General features: G+C 37.7%; 1 protein-coding gene across 1 annotated transcript; it reads left to right on the top strand.

Moving 5' to 3' along the window:
* The first annotated feature begins 10,281 nt into the window (after window positions 1-10,281).
* LOC129942282 (fatty acid synthase) lies at window positions 10,282-19,409 on the top strand. The gene is made up of 10 exons (XM_056051150.1): window positions 10,282-10,649; window positions 11,733-12,250; window positions 12,314-14,131; window positions 14,191-14,614; window positions 14,667-15,938; window positions 16,005-16,617; window positions 16,673-16,947; window positions 17,008-17,357; window positions 17,420-18,515; window positions 18,576-19,409. The coding sequence occupies exons 1-10, from the start codon at window positions 10,479-10,481 to the stop codon at window positions 19,248-19,250; spliced, it is 7,212 nt and encodes a 2,403-aa protein (XP_055907125.1). The 5' UTR covers window positions 10,282-10,478; the 3' UTR covers window positions 19,251-19,409.
* Window positions 19,410-19,635: the final 226 nt, after the last annotated feature.

A 19,635-nucleotide genomic window follows, 5' to 3' on the forward strand; every position in this document is an offset into this window, starting at 1 on the left:
AATTTGACATTTTTCACTTCACCACTTCACTATTAATGTCTTATTTATGCTTTTCGAGGATTTTTTTTGTTCTTAATTTCAGTTTTCAACAACAGTAAGCGACGAAACTTGAATGAAAGTTATTAGCTGCGAACTGCGATTCTGCGACCGGCGCCGATGACGAGAGTTAGTTTTTCACACTTTCACAGGTATCTTTTCGATGCAATTTGTTAATTTGGTGGTTGAATGGACATTTCAAACTACGTTTTGACGTCTACCGCTACGTCTGCTACATTTAACTACGTTATCTACATTTAACTACATAACCTACCTCATTTATGTAGCAGACGTAACAAATGTAGTAAATAAAAAAAAATCGCATTTCTGCCAACTCTGGTTGCAGAGTATCCAAAGCAAAGGGCACGCTGGAAAACTGAAAATTAGCAACGGGATTGATGTATGCCCCCAAACAAATAAGAAAGCTAGACTGGACTACGCCATCCAACACTCTGCAAAGGAAAACTCATTTTGGGACCAAGTTATATTTACCGACGAGAGTAAATTTAACATCTTTAGCTCGGATGGTCGTCGTGTGTTGTGGATTAATCCCAACATGGCTCTTAACCCGAAAAACTTAACTCCTATGGTGAAGCAGTGCGGTGGCAATGTAATGGTGTAGGGTTGTATGGCCTCTTTCGGTTTTGGAAACGTTGTATTCATTTATTATACCATGGATAAATATGGCTGCTTGAACATTCTAAAGAGGAAAGTGAGTTTCGTCCTCCCGATAAGCATACAAGTCCATAAGCTAGAGTGAGATAGATACTGATGCGACTAACAACATTCAACAGTCGTCAATTAATAATTGTTTAATTATTGGACACGATTCAAACGTTTCTAATAAAAAGAGTGCCGAATTAGGCAGTGCTGAAGTTCTCAAGAATCTTCTTGCTGGTGACAAGGAAAAGACGACAACATGCACCCCCTGTTGACAAAAAAAGGGTTGCAAGAGAAGTTGTTTACAACCACAATCGTTGGTCACCTTTCAATGAGATTGAAGACGAGGAAGACTCGCCAAATGAAATCACTAACACTGCGGGCTCAAGCAACAGCAACATTAACATCATCAAAGGCAACATTTCTTACTCCAACTACAATAACAACAGTAACGACAACAACGCTAACATCAATAGCAACATCAACTGTGGCGGACATCGCATCAGTAACATCCCAACAGCAGACTAGAACTCAACTCCAGCAAGATCAGACGTATGCCCACACATATTCGCGAAGGGAGTTCCATCTAAAACAATACTGAATTTTATGGGTAAGTTTAATTACAATCAAAATGACGTTAAATTTATTCCAAATGGCTTCGCTAAACTTAAAATTATAGTTAGGAGTGTTGAGTTGCATAGCCTCTTTTTAGAAGAATTTAAAAAAATGGTATTGAAGCTTTCTTCTTCACACCTTAACGACTAAAGGAATATAATGACACTTTGAAAAGCATTTCAAATGATTTTTCATCTGAAGAAATTTAGAAAGAATTTAATAAGCTGGACACTTCGTTGAGGGTGACAGTCAAGGAATTTGAGACCAAATGGTCTAAGCAGAAACGAGTTCCCACTTGACCTCTTCCTCTGCGTTCTAGAGGACAAAGATAGTTTATTAAAAAAATAATTTCTTACTTAGAAACAGAATCAAATGGGATTCTGTCAAAAATTCGGACACGAAAAAATGCTACCGTTGTCAAAGGTACGGTCATGTGTCATCGCAATGTAGCTTTCCGCCCAGATGTGTAAAATGATCACGAGATCGGCCAGTGCAAACTTGGTCCAAAAACGGAAACATCAATCGCTTCATGAGTTAATTGTGAGTCGAAGGGTCCGGTCAGCTAGCGATCTTTAAAGGATGCTCCAACCGAATTGCACTATTAAAAAAGAAAGATGCTTTGCTAGTTGAAGCAAAAAATAATAAACACGTTTTCAATCCAATTAACACCCTCCAAAACAACGTCACCGTCTATGCAGATGCAGTTAGAGGTTTCAAAAGAGCTGAACAAACACCAAAACAGTCGATATCAATGCCCACGGATCTTACAACAATGATGTTTCAGACTTCATTGACGAGTAAGTTCGAATTTTTGGTTTACCAATATCTTACCTCATTTCTAAAATTAAAGGCTGTCACCAACCCATATTTTTTTATCATGTCTCATTAGTTTAATAACCTTTTGCTTATTAGTTTTTAAATCGTATATTTAATTTTCCACTTGTATTAAACTACTTGTTATTTCAGTTATATCTAATCGATTTTCTTTGATTTTTTATTATTATTTTTTCGAAATTTTTAGAAATAATTTTTCAAATATTGTAAAGGAGTGTTTAGAATTGAATTTTTAAGTAGTTTTTTTTTTATTTTTGTTCATCGTTGTATACACATAAAGCAATTTGTAAGTTTGTTTGTCTTTAAAAATTTTCTATGTTTAATTCTTATTTGTTCTAGAAAATAAAATCGTACAATTTGTTATTTGGAAAACTTAAAGCGGTGCAACAATGGAGGCTTTTGGGCAAACTACAAGAAAATGGATAAATCTCAAAAACCAGGTGCCTCCCTCTCCTTCATTTCACCATGATTTTCAACCTCATTACCTCCAATATAATAGCCTTATCTAAAGAAAAAACAATAGAAATTGACCTCTTGTTAAAAGAGAACTCTCCTCAAGAAACTTGGCTTAAAAAACACTATGGTAAGTGTCCTTTTAATGACAAATACAATTTAATAAGAACTAATGATGGTCGAGGAACAGGAGTTCTACTCAAGAATTCTATTCATTTCTCCCAAAAATTTTACACCAATAGCTTGATTCAACTACCATAGTCATAATTATTCTAAATTTCTCAAACACTTCAAAAACATAAGCACTTGTTTCAATTTCATCCATTCCCTCCACGCTTAAAAATATTGTAAACTTCCTAAATCAAATTAAACACATCATAATAGGTGGTGATTTTAATTCCTCCACCCTCTTTGGGGGGACCCGACTATAAACCAGAACTACCCTCTTCTGTACAATTGGTTCCAAGACAACAATTTTCTTGATCTAAACTTAATTGCGGCCAGGTACTACCCGTCCCGCATCGGGCTCCATATCAATTCTTTCCTAATAACTTCCAGTCTTAGATCTGACAATGATATTGCTGCATCACTCTTAATGCATAAATTGCATTCCCAAAATAATTAAAGACCGGGTTAACTTAACACAACAAGAGCAATGTGGTCCAATGATTTTGAAAAGAGGCAACCCACAATTTGACTGTCAACAAAAAATAAAAAATTTTAAAACACGGTATATAGAATAAATGGTATGACAATAGACATTCTCTATTCCTATCTTTCTCACACAATTTTACGTCATTTGTGTCGTGTCTCGTGTGTTCATTTGTACATTGCTGTTGTTTTTTTTCTTCAACGTCCAGAATGCATTTATGTACATACAGTGGCTCCCACGACTAATCGGACATTGAAAAGAAGAATTTTGGAAGTGCAATTTCTCTAATAAAATGTATGGGTGGTGTGAAAATTAAACATCATAAAGAATCATATTTAACTCATATTTAATTTAAGTAAACAAAAACAACATTCTGAATATTCATTTAAAAACAATTAACAAGAAACTTAAAAAACTTCCTAACTTCCTGTCTCACATATAATCGGACACATTGTATTTAATATTTTGTGGCGTATCCTTTTGACTTTATTACTTCCTCAAGGCGTCGAGGCATTGAAGACACCAGTTTTCTACAAATTTCTGCTGGTATTTTTTCCCATTCTTCTTGGAGACCAGTCTTAAGCTCATGAATGTTCCTGTAACTTTTTTGTGCAATGCGACGTCCCAGTTCGTCCCAAATATGCTCAATTGCATTAAGGTCGGGGGACTGTGCAGGTGTTTTTAGCACTTTGGGACAATTATATAGCAACCACGACCTTGCTGTATAAGACGTGTGCCTGGGGTCGTTGTCTTGATAGAATATAAAATTGTCATTTATTCCCAGCTTGTTGACACTTGGCACCAAATTCTTCTTTAAAATGTTAATATAACCCTTTTGGTCCATTTTACCTTCCACAAAGTGCAATTTCCCAACACCAGAACTCGACATGCATCCCCATACCATGACAGACCCACCCCCATGTTTCACAGTTGCCCGTGTATGTTTATGGGAAAATTCTTCGTTTGCTTTTCTCCACACAAACTTTCGTCCATCTGATCCCTTCAAGTTAAATTTACTCTCATCCGTGAACAAAACCTATTTCATGATATTATAATGTCTAACCGCACTCAAACAATACAAATTTAACACATTTTACCTTATTCCAGAACGAAGAATCCTTAGTTAAGTGTTCCCTAGCAAATGTTAACCTTTCCTTTCTATTTTTTTCGCTTATGAATGGCTTCTTTCTAGCCACGCGGCCCTTTAAATCTTGTTTTCGAAGAACTCTTCGGATTGTTTCATTGCTCACTTCCTTATTCCTGGTCTCCTTCAAAAAAACCTTCAGAGATTCCGAGGATAAGAAAGGATTTTCCTTGACTTCCCGAACAAGTAGCTTTTCTTCGTATGCAGTCAACTTTTTCCCCTGTCCTATCCTGCTTATATTAAGGATCCTATTTTCATTTCTGTACCTTGAAATTATATCCTGAACGGTTGAATGGCTCCGTTGGACAATTTTGGCAATTTCGCGAACTGATTTTCCATTCTGACTATGCGAAGTAACCAATTTTCGTAATTCAACCGATGTTTGTTTGCCTTTGGGAGCCATTTTTAAATTTTGGAACAAAAACTTTTCAAGAAACAAATGAAAATAAGTAGTGAAAGAGGAATACTTAAGCCTATCACAATTTGACGGGAAAAGTACCGTTACTGAGCACTCTACAGTGCATCAATAACAAGTGTCCGATTATATGTGAGAGTCAGAATAGTTGGCTTTTTTTAGTTTTTTGACCACATATTTTTATTTTTTTATTTAAAATAAGATTTTATTAATTAAAATGACACTTAAGGGTTTCTTTTTAATAAATCTGAGGTAAATTTCTACACCCCCTTATATTATTTTAGAGAAATTGCACTGTTAACATTTTTATTTTCTATGTCCGATTAGCCATGGGAGCCACTGTATATTATGTTCAAGACATTTCACTCCTGACCAACATTTGCGGAATTTTATGCACAAAATGCTCAAGTACTCCCTAAATAATATCTAGTAAGAAACTTAAATCGGATGCTGTTCCAACAGTTAACATGCCTATGTCATCAGCTGATTCTAAAAGTAAGCGCCAAGAAAGAAAAAATAGGCGGCAAGGGAAACAAACAGTCCAGGAAATTTTGTAATATTTCTTTCAAAGTCTCTTTTAAGTATTAATAATTCGTATTTTGTCTTAGAATAAGTTTTGCCGATGCCGCTGGACCAGAAAATCTTCAGGAATTTTCAACAGGTGTAGGTGTTCAATATGCACCAGAGGAAGGTTTCAAGAATCGACAAATTTACTAACACTGCACTGAAGATTCAGAAGAGACTTACGAGGTTAATTAAATATTTTGTAATTAGTAAAGTTCGCTAGCCATACAATTATTTGTTGTTACAGCACACATGAACTAATGGATGAACTAAACCTCGCCAAGAACTTGGGCTTCAATAGTTAACATTAACCCGGGTTACCTCAGCTCTGTATTTGCTATAATGAAAAATGTTAATATATCTACCTTTCAAAAAGTCTACAGAAATACAGAAGTTGTATGAGTACGATACTAAAAGCGGTACACTTTTGGCCCCCGATAATTATGTTCAAGTGGTAACGGCGAGAGGACTCTTTGAGAATTGGAAGCAGCTTGTGTTTTATAGTTATGATTGTGCCTTAATAAAAGGAATGTTTAAAACTATCATTAAAAAGCTACAATTGATGAAATATATAATGTTTTCGGTGTAGCCTCTGATTTTGAAGGAAGTGACCGAGGGCTCTGGAGAAGAATGGACATAAGCAAAACACAGCCCTTCTTTTTAAACCCTAGTGAAACGAAAAAGAATTTTTACGTATTAAGTGACACACCACATTTAATTAAATTGATTCGAAATCATTTTTTGGACACCGCAGTATTTCTCCATGGTAAGCATTTAACCAAGGAGCCACTTAAAGAGTTACTGGCAAAACAGTCGTACTTGGACTTAAAAATATCAAGTCGGTTAACCGAAATCGGCGCAAAGAGACAAAAAAGTCAAATTGGCAACGCAGTTGTTTTCTTACACAAACGCGTGCAGCCGAGGTTGGTCTAAATTTATGTACGTAATTTCAACAATTTTATCCACAGGTCAATGATTGGTTTGAAATATTTAACACCAGAATTCCAAGAATTTACTCGCGTCCAAGAATGGCAACTTTTGGCCTAGAACTTGAACATCAGGATCAAATTTTAACCCAAATAGAATCCACGATGAGAACTATGCGAGTTGGAAACCATAAGTTACTGATTCCATTTCAAAAAGGAATACTCACTAATATCAGTGCACTCAGAATGATGTTCAAGGACCTACAGCAAGAATACCAGATATCATATTTATTAATATACCGTCTAAATCAAGACTCTTTGGCCTCTATGATCACCCACCGCGTTAAAGTTTAAATATCGTCTTTGAAGATACATACTCGGTAGAAATGAAAGCATATTTTCAAGGTCTGCGAGTCTGATAGTGGTGAACAACTTCAAATAGATGTGAGTGATGGGTTATTTAATACATTAAACTTCGAAGAAGAATATGCGATAAATCTTTACGAAGCTGAGTTAAGTTCCGAGCCTATTATAACATCTAGTCTTGTGGACAAAGATGAAACTACAGAATCGACACTTGAAATGTGCGAGCTGGAGTACGATGGTTAGGAGTATCCAACAGGATACATTCTCAATCGCCTCAAATTCAAAATTCCAAACCTGCCAGAAAATTATTGCGATCAACAAATTGTCTGCACCCAAAACAGCTGTTCAGTTGTCATTTGTCTGGTGTGGCGCGTAATTTAAATAATTTTTAAGAAAGGGAATAAAATTTAAACATTTTTATAAATTAATTAACATGAGTAAAGAAGATGAGCAAATTTTTAAGGTCGACGAGGTGCAATATCTTTTGATCGATACAGCCGAAAATATAGATGTATTGAGAACTGGTGAGCATAACTAGAACTACTGAAAAGCAAATTTTTTTTTTTAACTAACTATCTATCTAATACTTTTTTCTTTCTATTAAAAACCCCGTAAGACTACATCGGCTCATCAATAAAAACGTCAACTCCAATCTGCAACACCACCAACCATCAACCAGTTCACCCCAACCCCACTCCAATCTGCAACACCACCAACCATCAACTACTTCAACACAACCCTATGAGATTGTATATTCTCAAGAAGAAAATATATCTGCGCCTCCACATTCGCTGGAGACGCATGTTGGTTAAGGCCAAGCTCTATCCCAGGATGTGTTGCCAAATAAAGTAAATAAGTAGGTGATTCTTAAAACTTAAGGAAAGGATTGGTAGGTTAGGTTAGGTTGGAGTGGCTGTCCAGATATCATTGACACACGTAGACCTCAAGGGTCCATTGTAATACCACTAAGGAGGTTACTCATGGGAGAGTAATGAATTTAAACAAACCATTTTGTACTTTTAATAAAGTTAGAGAGACGTTTTGTGTCAATCGTTGCCAGTTGACTGGTATTATTGAAGAAGGGATTACCGAGAAAGTAATTCCTTCTAATGGAGAGTGCTGGATATGTACATAGAAGGTGTTGGACTGTTTCCTCTTCCTCCTCGTCCATGCAGCTTCTACAGAAGTCATTTGTGTAGACCCCTAGCCTCAGAGCATGTCTACCTATGAGGCAGTGTCCCGTTATTACTCCAATTGTAGAGCTTATACTTTGTCTGCTCAGTGATATCAAGCCTTTTGACCGTTTTAAGTCAATACTTGGCCATATTTGCTTGGTTGCTAGGCAGGTGGTACTCTGTGACCATCTAGCATTTGTTGTTTCTAGAGCATATTGCTTGAGAAGATATTTGCATGTAGCAGGTGGTGTTCCTATGTTATATTTTTGTCTAACATGGGGCAGAAGTGTTCCGTTTTTGGCGAGCTCATCAGCTTTGCAATTTCCCGGAATGTCTCTGTGGCCCGGCACCCAAATGAGGTGAATGTTAAACTGTTCCGTCATCTCCTTCAGAGATGATTGACAATCGTGGACTGTTCGAGAGTTTGTGGAGACAGACGCGAGAGATTTAAGAGCGGCTTGGCAGTCCGAGAAGATTCGTATATCCTTACAAGATATAACGTTTTCTTTGAGCCAGGATAGTGCTTCTTTAATCGCCATTACTTCGGCCTGGAATACACTGCATTGATTGGGAAGTCTATAGGATAGACTGAGATTCAGTTGTTCTGAAAAGATATCACTTCCAACTCCGTGATCGGTCTTTGAACCGTCGTCAGTATAGAAGTGTACCGAATCGTCTTCCAGGGGTCTCTCTTCTTCCGAGGAGGATCTTGAAGGGATGGACACATGGAAGCTTTTACCGAATACCATTTTTGGGGTGGTATAGTCTAAGCGATCTGGGATAGATCTGAAACAGTTTAGAATAGTAGTATGTCCAGTATTGTTACTGGTCCATTGAGAGGTGGCTCTTAGCCTTACACATGAGTTTCCAGCCACCTTTTATAGAGAAGATGTCAAGTGGTGTTAGGTTTAAAAGCACTTCCAGTGCTGCGGTTGGTGTTGTGCGAAGTGCTCCTGTGATGCACATACCTGCTGACCGCTGGACTTTAATGAGTTTATTTAGATTTACCATCTTGTCCAGTGAGCTCCATAAATGAGTATCGGCATGATTACAGAAGTGTATAGCCAGTGGGTTTTTTTTTGGGGAGAAGCCCCGTTTTGATCCTATGGCCTTTTTACAAGTAAAAAGCGCTACAGTAGCCTTTTTGACTCTTTCATCAATATTTGCCTTCCAATTTAGTTTTTTGTCTAAAATGAGGCCCAAATATTTAGCTTGGTCGGAAAAGCTTAATGGTATTCCTTTAATCTTGGGTGGGCTAATCTGAGGAATTTTATATCTTCTTGAAAAGAGTATTAATTCTGTTTTGTGTGGGTTGACGTCTAATCCACATTGCTTAGCCCATTTAGTTAGCCTGTTTAGGGCATTTTGTAGGAGTTCCGAGAGAACTTGGGGGTGCTTCCCAGATACGGATATCGCAACGTCGTCAGCGTAGGCAATCACCTTGAAACCCTCTGTTTCCAATGCTGTAAGTAAGTCGTTTACTACCATGTTCCATAAAAGAGGCGAAAGGACCCCCCCTTGGGGTGTGCCTCGATTCACCGATCTGGTGGTAGTAAAACTTCTCATGTTAGAAATTATTGTCCTGCTTTTGAGCATGAGACTTATAAGATCTATGAGTGACTTCTCTAATTTCAGCTTATCCATTGCTGTTGTGATCGCCTGGTAACTGACGTTGTTGAAAGCTCCTCTAATATCTAGGAACGCTACCAGGTTATATTCTTTGTATTCGAGGGAATGTTCAATAGTACGTACCAGTGAGTGAAGTGCTGATTCTACTGATTTTCCCTTAGAGTAAGCATGTTGAGCTGTGGAAATGAGACATGGTTTTAAATTATGTCTGGATTGGTAATAAATAACAAATTTTGATGTGCTATGTATACATACGTTTTTAAATGTATTTTTAATATAAGTATTAGTCTACGAATTAAAAATATTATACTCTAAATAGTAAGCATTTTTAAAATCTTTCTTTCTGGGTGAAAAGACTGAAAACATAACTCTACAAATTTCCAGATCTCAAATTTCGATTCTAAAATGTTGAAAATAATCATTCTCAGTTTTGCCTGAAATAAAAACACACAGATGTGTCTTATTCTTTTTTCAAAATAGAACCCGAAATGTAAATATAATTCTCACTTCAGGCTTCATTCGCTTCCATATATGCGTGTGCTGTATAAGTTAAGTTTGTAACTTGAAGCTATTTAGCATATTAATTGAATGCATTTTAAAGAAAATAAAATAAAATATTTAAAGGGAATATCTAAATTATTTATATTTAATTTATAAATAAAAGTAAATGATTTTGTTGCTTGCTGGGCAATGACTGTTTTTATATGTTGTTAGTTGTACTTTCTTTTTTGAATGTTTAAAAAGCCTAAAAACCAAATTATAAAAGCAGGAACCCTGAAAATGAAAAGACAATTGCTTTGTGTCTAGCAATTCGTTCGCATCGAATTCGTGAAATCTTGCTCAATCTTGGATATACTTAATTCGAACCTACAATTGTTTTATAAAATTGAAATTGGAAAATAAAATACTAAAAGGATTTATACAGTGCAGTGCAAAATTTATTAAAAAAACTTAGAAAAAAAACAGTGATTTTGAAAGGACTGTCAATATAACAAACTTATTCGTGAACATGACAACTAATTTAAACGTAGCAAGTGAAACCCTTTCAACTAATAAACATAAAAAGTTTTCACGAATTTTTCCTGAAAGCGATGGCGATCAAGTTGTTATTTCTGGGATGTCGGGTAAATTCCCAAACTCGCGGAATATTGCGGAATATGAACATCATTTGTTCAACAAGGTGAGAAAGCGGTTGGCAAAGTGACGAAATATCAGACATTTTTCCTGTAACGCCCCAAACCTAAATAGAAAACAGATTTAAAAACGTTTGTCAACGATTATCATTGGTTGTGGTTTTTGAAATCCTTGAATTAGTTCGAAATTGGCTTCAAATGGAGTTGTTTTAAACTTTTTTTTTGTCAAAAGTCGGAATTTTCTTGGGCTATTATTGGACCGCTTGGGTACAGACTTTAAGAGCATTAAGAGGACTGAATGACGTTGGTATATTACGTTGTTTTGAAAATTCAGGTTACTGTCATTTTTCATAACTTTATTCTCTTATCTAAAAAAAAGTTTTGAATATTCATGATTTTCTAATTTACCATGTCGAACATTATTTTTCAAAAATGTTAGTTCTGGATTCCAATCTTGGTCCTGAAATTTTTCCCCTCGAAAACAAAATTAAGATGTCAGTTTTACAAACAAACAACAAATGTATCGGAGGTTGTTAACCCCCGTATACATTATGTAGATTTTTATGCAAAGGCTGACGCATAAGAAACTCATTATTTCGTTTTAGTTTTTGTATTAGCTGAATAATTTAAAATTCAAATAACCTATGTTTCTGTATACTTTGGAAATGTTCACATTATTTTTAGAAATAACCTCTCTCAAAAGTGATGGTCATTTGAATTGGATTTTTGAAAATTAAAAACTAAATTTTAAAGTAGGAAAGCGTTATTATCGTTTTATGTAAGTATTTCAGTTATGACTTTGAAAATTAAAATCCTTTCTTAAACTAAAAACTCAAATCTGAAATAATTCTTTTCACCTGAGATAAGACTCTTACCTTACAATTCTGATATAACCTCTGGTCTAGGTCTGTTGCGTGATTATATTGAGTTCCCAGCTATCACAGTACTTTTGTAACTCATTGATTTGTTGTAGAGTAAACGGATTAACTGAGATCATAACAAGATGTGATTTTCAGCACCATTGGTGAAAATAATAAAGGACTCAAAACACAGCCTTGAGGAACGCCTATTTAATTTTTTTCATTACAAGTACTTGAACTTGCATAATCATAATATTTTTATCATTCAAGATTGATATGGTTGATGATGATGAACGGCGTTGGAGACATTTCAATCCTGAAATCCCAAAACGGGCAGGAAAATTGTACGATCTTGAAAAATTTGATGCCACATTCTTTGGGGTTCATTTCAAGCAAGCCCACACAATGGATCCACAATGTCGTATTCTAATGGAAGTCGCCTACGAGGCAGTCATTGATGCTGGTATTAATCCCAAGGAGCTCAGGGGATCTCGTACTGGAGTCTATGTTGGAGCTTGCATTTCTGAATCAGAGAAGACATGGTTCTATGAGAAAGTCTCATCGGGCGGTTTTGGTATTACAGGTTGTAGTCGAGCTATGCTTGCAAATCGTATATCGTATGCATTGGGCTTAAACGGGCCATCGTATCTTTTGGATACAGCTTGTTCAAGTTCGATGTATGCCCTGGATAATGCCTTTACAGCTCTGAGAAATGGTGAAATAGATGCCGCCATTATTGGTGGTGCTAATTTGTTGTTGCATCCATTTGTGACACTTCAATTCGCAAGGTAAGTGTTAAAGCTTTGCAAAGAATGTGTGATTGGTATTAAAAGGTGATATTCGATGTTTAGATTAGGAGTATTGGCATCTCATGGCTTTTGTCGTCCATTCGATAAAGACGCAGCTGGCTATACACGAGCAGAAGCAGTAAATTGCATGTTCCTTCAACGCAAACGTGATGCGAAAAGAATCTACGCAGAAGTCATATATTCCAAGACAAACTGCGATGGTTACAAGCCAGAAGGTATCACGTATCCCTCTGGAAATACACAGGAGAAACTCCTTCGGGAGTTCTATGCCGATGTTGATGTAAAGCCAAGTGATTTGGGTTATTTAGAAGCTCACAGTACAGGCACCATAGTTGGAGATCCAGAAGAATGTCGAGCCATTGACAACGTTCTCTGCAGTCAGCGCAATGAATCACTGCTCGTTGGCTCGGTAAAATCAAACGTCGGTCACTCTGAAGCAGCTTCGGGTATTTGTTCTCTAGTCAAGGCAGTCTTAGCTTTTGAAAATGGTAAGATTCCTCCGAACATAAATTTCAATGCTATCAAAGAAGAGATCCCAGCTTTAGCCGAGGGAAGATTGACTGTTGTCAAGGATGTTGAACCATTGTCTAAACCTTATATTGGAGTGAATTCCTTCGGGTTTGGTGGTGCAAATGCGCATGCATTACTAAAGGCGTGCGATAAGGAAAAGGTTAACAATGGTTTACCATTGGATGGCATTCCAAGGGTTGTAGGATGGGCGGGAAGAACTGAAAAGGCCGTTACAACTATTTTGGATTCTATCGAAAAACGTCCTTTGGATGCTGAGTACATAGGGTTATTGCATAATATTCAAAAGGATGATGTGACCGGCCTAGTTTTCCGAGGCTATGGAATATTCTCCAATAATGGTGCTGAGAATGCCACTTGTATTGTAAAGGATGTCCAGCATTACACTGGTATCAAGCGTCCCTTGATATGGGTTTTCAGTGGAATGGGATCCCAGTGGACCCAGATGGGGGCATCTCTAATGGACATTCCTATCTTTCGGAATTCAATACAGCTCTGTCACAATACGCTTAAGTCCAAAAATCTAGATCTAATTGACATTTTGACATCTACTGATGTACACACATACGATAATATTCTGCACTCTTTTGTTGGCATAGCTGCCATCCAAATTGGCTTGGTAGACGTTTTGAGAGCTCTTAATCTTGAACCAGACTACATTATAGGACATTCTGTTGGCGAACTTGGGTGTGGCTATGCCGATGGTGGTTTCACTCCAGAGCAAATGATCTTAGCTGCCTACTATCGTGGAAAAGTAAGTTGTGAAATTGAGAAAATTCGTGGTTCAATGGCTGCGATTGGAATGGGATATAAGAAAATAGTTGGATTGTTGCCTCAAAGTATTGAAGTTGCCTGCCATAATGGAGAAGACTCGAGCACGATTTCAGGACCAGCAGATGATGTAACTCGTTTTGTCGATGACCTAAAGTCTCAAGGAATATTTGCCAAGGAAGTACCGTGCTCAAATATTGCATATCACTCCCGGTACATTGCCCACATGGGACCACAACTTCTGAAATACCTAAAAGCAACCATTCCGAAACCGAAGAAGAGATCTTCAAAATGGCTTAGCTCGAGTGTGCCAAAAGACGAATGGGAACAAACCGGGCGTGATCTTTGCTCTGCCGAATACCATACTAACAATCTACTGAGTAGTGTTCTTTTTGAAGAGACTTTTGCCATGCTTCCCAAGAATGCTCTGACTATTGAAATTGCTCCACACGGTCTATTGCAAGCTATTCTCAAGCGATCAATGCCCGGTGGTGTTCATATTCCGCTAACTCAAAGGGGCAGCAAAAATAATGCTTTGTTCTTCTTAGGAGCCCTTGGAAAGTGAGTTTTAACTAAACTTGTCGAAAAACAAAACCCTATAATTTTTCTCTCCTTTGTAGACTTTTTAACAACGGTGTTACGCTTCCATTTGAAAACCTGTATCCTGCTGTTCAGTTCCCGGTGTCCCGTGGAACACCTGGAATTGCAGCTCTTATCAAATGGGATCATAACGAAGACTGGTTCGTTACTAAATACGAGAATATGAAGACCAAAGCAAGTGGCGAGCGAGTTTTTAATGTCAATTTGCAAAGTGATGATGAGGAATATTTGAGTGGTCACGTAATTGATGGAAAGATCCTAGTCCCAGCAACTGGGTACTTGCAGTTTGTGTGGGAAACCTTCTCACTGATGTACCATGGACCTAGTTATATGGATGTTTCAGTTGAGTTTGAAGATGTCCGATTCCTACGAGCTACTCCAATAAACGTTGGTGGAACGGTTGAGCTAAAGGTTATGATCCACTATGGAACAGGCAATTTTGAGGTAAGGAGTTTTAAATCTTGAAGAGGAATTTATAAATTGTTTTCTTCGCTAGATTACCGAATCAAATAGTTTGGTTGTCACTGGAAGCATTCGAGAGATTCCTGGAGACTCTCCACCACCTTTCCAAATACCCTTTGAGGAAGAACCAAATAACCCAATGTTGGCTCAGAAAGATTTCTACAAGGAACTTAAACTGCGAGGTTACCATTATAATGGCACATTTAGAGCTGTTCGCAGTGCCCGCAGTGATGGCAAGTATGGCCAAATAGAATGGAAATACAATTGGGTGACATTTATGGATGCAATGTTGCAAATTCATATCGTTGGCACTGATTCACGAACTCTATTTCTACCAACTAAGATTCGTAAGCTTCGCATTAATGGACGTCATCATTTTAACATGATGTCCCAAATGAACCCCGACGATCGTGTTTTTGATGTTTATGCGAGCCAAAAGTTCGACCGAGTTGTTGCGGGAGGAGTTGAACTAATTGGTCTGCATGCAAGTCCAATTCAAAGGAAACGTCCACCAGGTATTCCAGTCTTGGAAAGATACCAATTTTTGCCACACTTCCCGGCACCCATATTGAATTTGAATGATGCGGCTAGAACATGCATTCAATTGGCGCTTGAAAATATACCATCGAGCAAAATAAAAATTGTAGAAGTAGACACTGAGGAGGATATACCAGTTATTGGGCATTTTCTGGACGCAGTCGAAGATTTGCCTGTAGTAACAGGAGATTATATGTTTTTGACTCATCAGAACTTAGAACTTCTCGGAGTACATGTAGAAAATGGAAAACTTTCAACGCAATCGAATTGCTACTTAATCATTGTGAAAAACTTATTCTGCCAGGAATCAATACTTTCTATGGCTTTGAAGTGCCTTTCAGATGGAGGATTTCTGATTGCTCGACAAACTCAAGGGCGATCGTATGATTCGAATATGTTAATCCCATCTGATCTGAAACTTCTGTTGGTTATCCCGACAGATGATAATGAAGTGCTTCTACTTTTGCAAAAACATAAAAAGCAATCCCTTAGTGAACCAAGTGCTATCAAGATATCAGCTAGCGATTTGCAGTTTAAATGGATAGCACAAGTTCAAGAAGTCATGCAAAACGGTCCAGTGATACTTTATGCAGAAAATGAGAAGTTCAATGGGCTGCTCGGCTTTGCGAATTGCTTGAGAAAGGAACCCGATGGACATTTGGTTAGATGCGTGCTGGTTGATGATGTAAATGCACCGCCCTTTGACTTGGAAAGTTCATTCTATAAGGACCAGCTCGCGCTTGGACTGGGTATCAACGTCTATCGAAATGTGAGCATAAGAAGTCTTTTAATTGTTCAAGATTCACTAATTTATTTGTTTTGTTTCATGTTTCAGGGTCAATGGGGATCGTATCGCCATTTGCAGCTAAATACCGAAAATCAAGTTCTACCTCGTGCCGATCACATTTACGGGAATGTGATTCAACGTGGAGATTTGTCATCACTGCGTTGGTTCCAAGGACCATTCGCTCCCAAGGATTGTGAGATTAAAATCATGTATTCATCTATCAACTTCCGTGATGTGATGTTAGCCACTGGACGATTGGCGGCCGAACTCAATGGTAACAGCCGAATGGATCTGAGTCTTGTATTAGGTTTCGAATATTCGGGTGTAAATACCAGAACAGGAAAGCGTATCATGAGTATGGTGGAGAGGGGTGGGGTAGCGTCATATGTTCAGAAACCATCGCGTTTGATTTGGAATGTTCCCGATGAGTGGTCACTTCAGGAGGCTGCTACAGTCCCAGTTGTGTATATAACGGTGTACTATGCGTTTTTCATGCATGTAGATATTCGCAAGGGCAAAAGTATTCTCATCCATGCTGGTACTGGTGGAATTGGTTTGGCAGCGATAAGAGTTGCCCTAGCCTATGGATTAGAGGTTTTCACAACTGTGAGCACACAGCAGAAAAGGGATTTCCTACTAAAGACATTCCCACAATTGGAAGGTAATATTGGAGTAAGTTCTTTATGGATTTATTCAACCATTTTCTTTGTCTTAAGATTCACATATTGGTTATTCACGTGACACATCCTTTGAGATCATGATTCAGCAACAGACCCAAGGTAAAGGCGTTGATTTTGTCCTAAATTCTTTATCGGAAGAGAAGCTCCTTGCCTCAGTTCGTTGCCTTGGAAGAGGTGGACACTTTTTGGAAATCGGCAAATTTGACATGGCCAACGACAGTAAACTGGGTATGGGATGCTTCCTAAAGGAACTTGCATTCCATGCTGTTCTTGCCGATACACTTTTGCATGCTCCTGATTCAGTTATAAATGTAAGACCCATAGTTCTCCATTTGAAGTTAAAGTTGTTTGTAATATCTTATTATTTTTAGAAACTTAAATCGATGATTGATGATGATATTGCAGGAGGTATCATTCAACCATTGCCTTCTACCTGCTTCCCAGCCAATGAAATCGAACAAGCGTTCAGACATCTAATTGGCGGAAAACATATCGGCAAGGTATTGGTTCAAGTGCGAAATGATACCGAATCTCCGTACACAATTGCAGTGCCGGTTCTAAAACAAGTATACTTTAATCCTGACCTTGTTTATGTTATCCCTGGAGGACTAGGCGGATTTGGTCTTGAGTTGGCCGATTGGATTGTGATTAGAGGAGCTAAGAAGCTGGTGTTGAGTTCAAGTCGTGGAATCTCGAAAGATTATCAGAGTTACAGAATTGCGTAAATATTTTCATTAAATTATTCTAGTTTTGCAGTACAAAGACTTACTTTTTAAATTATAGACTCTGGAAAACATATGGCTGTGAAGTGTTGGTGAGCACAGCGGACATAACAACTCGAGTTGGATGCGAAACGCTTTTAAAAGAATCGCTGACAAAAGGACCAATCGGTGGTATTTTTAATCTGGCAGTTGTCCTCCGAGATGGATTGTTTACAAATCAATCGGCTGAAAAATTCTTGGAATCATTTGCTCCTAAAGCTTTTGCGACACAATACCTTGACGAGCTATCTCGGAAGATGTGTCCAGACTTGGAACATTTTATTGTCTTCTCAAGTGTATCGTGTGGACGTGGTAACGCCGGCCAAACTAACTACGGAATGGCCAATTCAATTATGGAGCGCATCGTCGAAGATCGTATTGCCAATGGATTCTCTGGCAAAGCTGTGCAATGGGGTGCGGTGGGTGAAGTAGGCCTAGTGGCTGATATGGCGGAAGATAAGATTGATATGGAAATCGGAGGAACATTACAGCAAAGGATCTCTTCATGTCTGCAGGAGTTGGACAACTTGATTGCAACATCAGACACAATTGTAGCCAGTATGGTCGTTGCAGAGAAACGTGTGGGACGTGGTGGAAATGAGAGTATTACAGAGTCTGTAATGAATATTATGGGCATTAGAGATCTCAAGTCTGTTTCACTTGGCATGACTCTCTCCGAAATGGGTATGGATTCTTTGATGGCGGTCGAAATCAAACAAACCCTGGAACGTGACTTTGAACTTTGCCTTTCACCGCAAGATTTGCGATCTTTGACGTTCCAAAAACTGCAGGAATACGAAGATGCTAAGGAAGGAGAACAAAGTGATGCTGTTAAGCTAGTTCTTGCCTCTGATAATACACCCTTGGGTATGGATTTGCTTTTGCGTAATCTGGGAGATGAAGCAAATTGCAACAAAGTTTTGTGTCCCTTGTTGACTTCTGCCGATGCTTCGAAGCTTAACTTAAACCCAAGTATAATAATTCCTGGTCTAGAAGGTACTACTGGTGAGGCTTGGTACGCTATAGGCAAACGATTGTACTCAAAATCAACAGTCTTGCAATTGCATCAAACTGCTGATCTTAAGACAATCAAGGAAGTTTCACAGTCAGTTTTTGAGGTAATTTTTTATTTTTTCTTTGCTTATATCATGTATGTTACCTAAACTGATCTATTCTAGCAAGTGAAATCTGTTTTAAAGTCATCGGAAAAGTTCTACATCATCGGTTACTCATTTGGCACATTTATAGCCTTGAACCTGGCAAGTATGTTGGAAAAAGCTGGTTACCGAGGACAAGTACTTTTGATCGATGGTGCACCACACTTTTTGAAGAAATTAACAATCGGTCATTTGGGTGAAAACTACAAGGATGAAGACCTCTATAATTTACTGCTATCTGGTATCGTGAATCAAATCTTCCCCGACGAAACAACTGAATCAGCGGCCAAAATATTCTTACCACTCAAGACTCTTGAAGAGAAAATGGCAAAATTCATGGAATTTGTTCAAAAACAAAATCTCTACAGCAAGGAGTATGCCAAAGTTATGGTTAAAGCTATGTTTAATCGAGTTAAAATGGCAGCTGAAATTGATCTCGGGACATTAGATGTGCTGAAGTCTGCAATAACTTTGGTGCGGCCATCCGAAGTAGCAATGACGGATGTTGATGAAGATTACTCATTGTCAAAACTAACAAAGAGTACGGTAACAGTGAAATTCGTTGAAGGTAGTCACACAACAATGTTGGACAATCCGAAGTTGGCCAAAATCATTAATGACTTTGATCCGGCGCTGCAAGAAGATAAGACTTTTGAGTTGTACTTAAAAGACGTGAAACCGGTGTCGGTGTTGTAATAATGTTTATTCTTATTTCTTTGTAATTATATAATATTCTTATACATAACCTACTATATTATAAATATGTTTATTAGTTTTAAGTTGTATACTGGTTCATATATAAATATTATATTCAAATACATTACATTTAAATAAATCACATCGAAAATAAACAAATGGCTTTTGATTAATTAAATGAAAATAGACTGACGAGCAACTATAAAATCTTCTGAGGAAAAATTTTGGAGGCACGTTTTTAGGCTAAAACAATTTCCTATTTGGTTGGCAAATGCTAAAGTTGTTAAATAGTTCGATTACAATAGCTTTAGTATAATGAGAAGGTCTGAATAATTATTTCCTGAAATTTATTAATTGAACTGTCATGCAAGAGGTTTGGTTGTAC

Source organism: Eupeodes corollae, chromosome 1, assembly GCF_945859685.1.
Source record: "Eupeodes corollae chromosome 1, idEupCoro1.1, whole genome shotgun sequence".
Classification (NCBI taxonomy): Eukaryota; Metazoa; Arthropoda; class Insecta; order Diptera; family Syrphidae; genus Eupeodes; species Eupeodes corollae.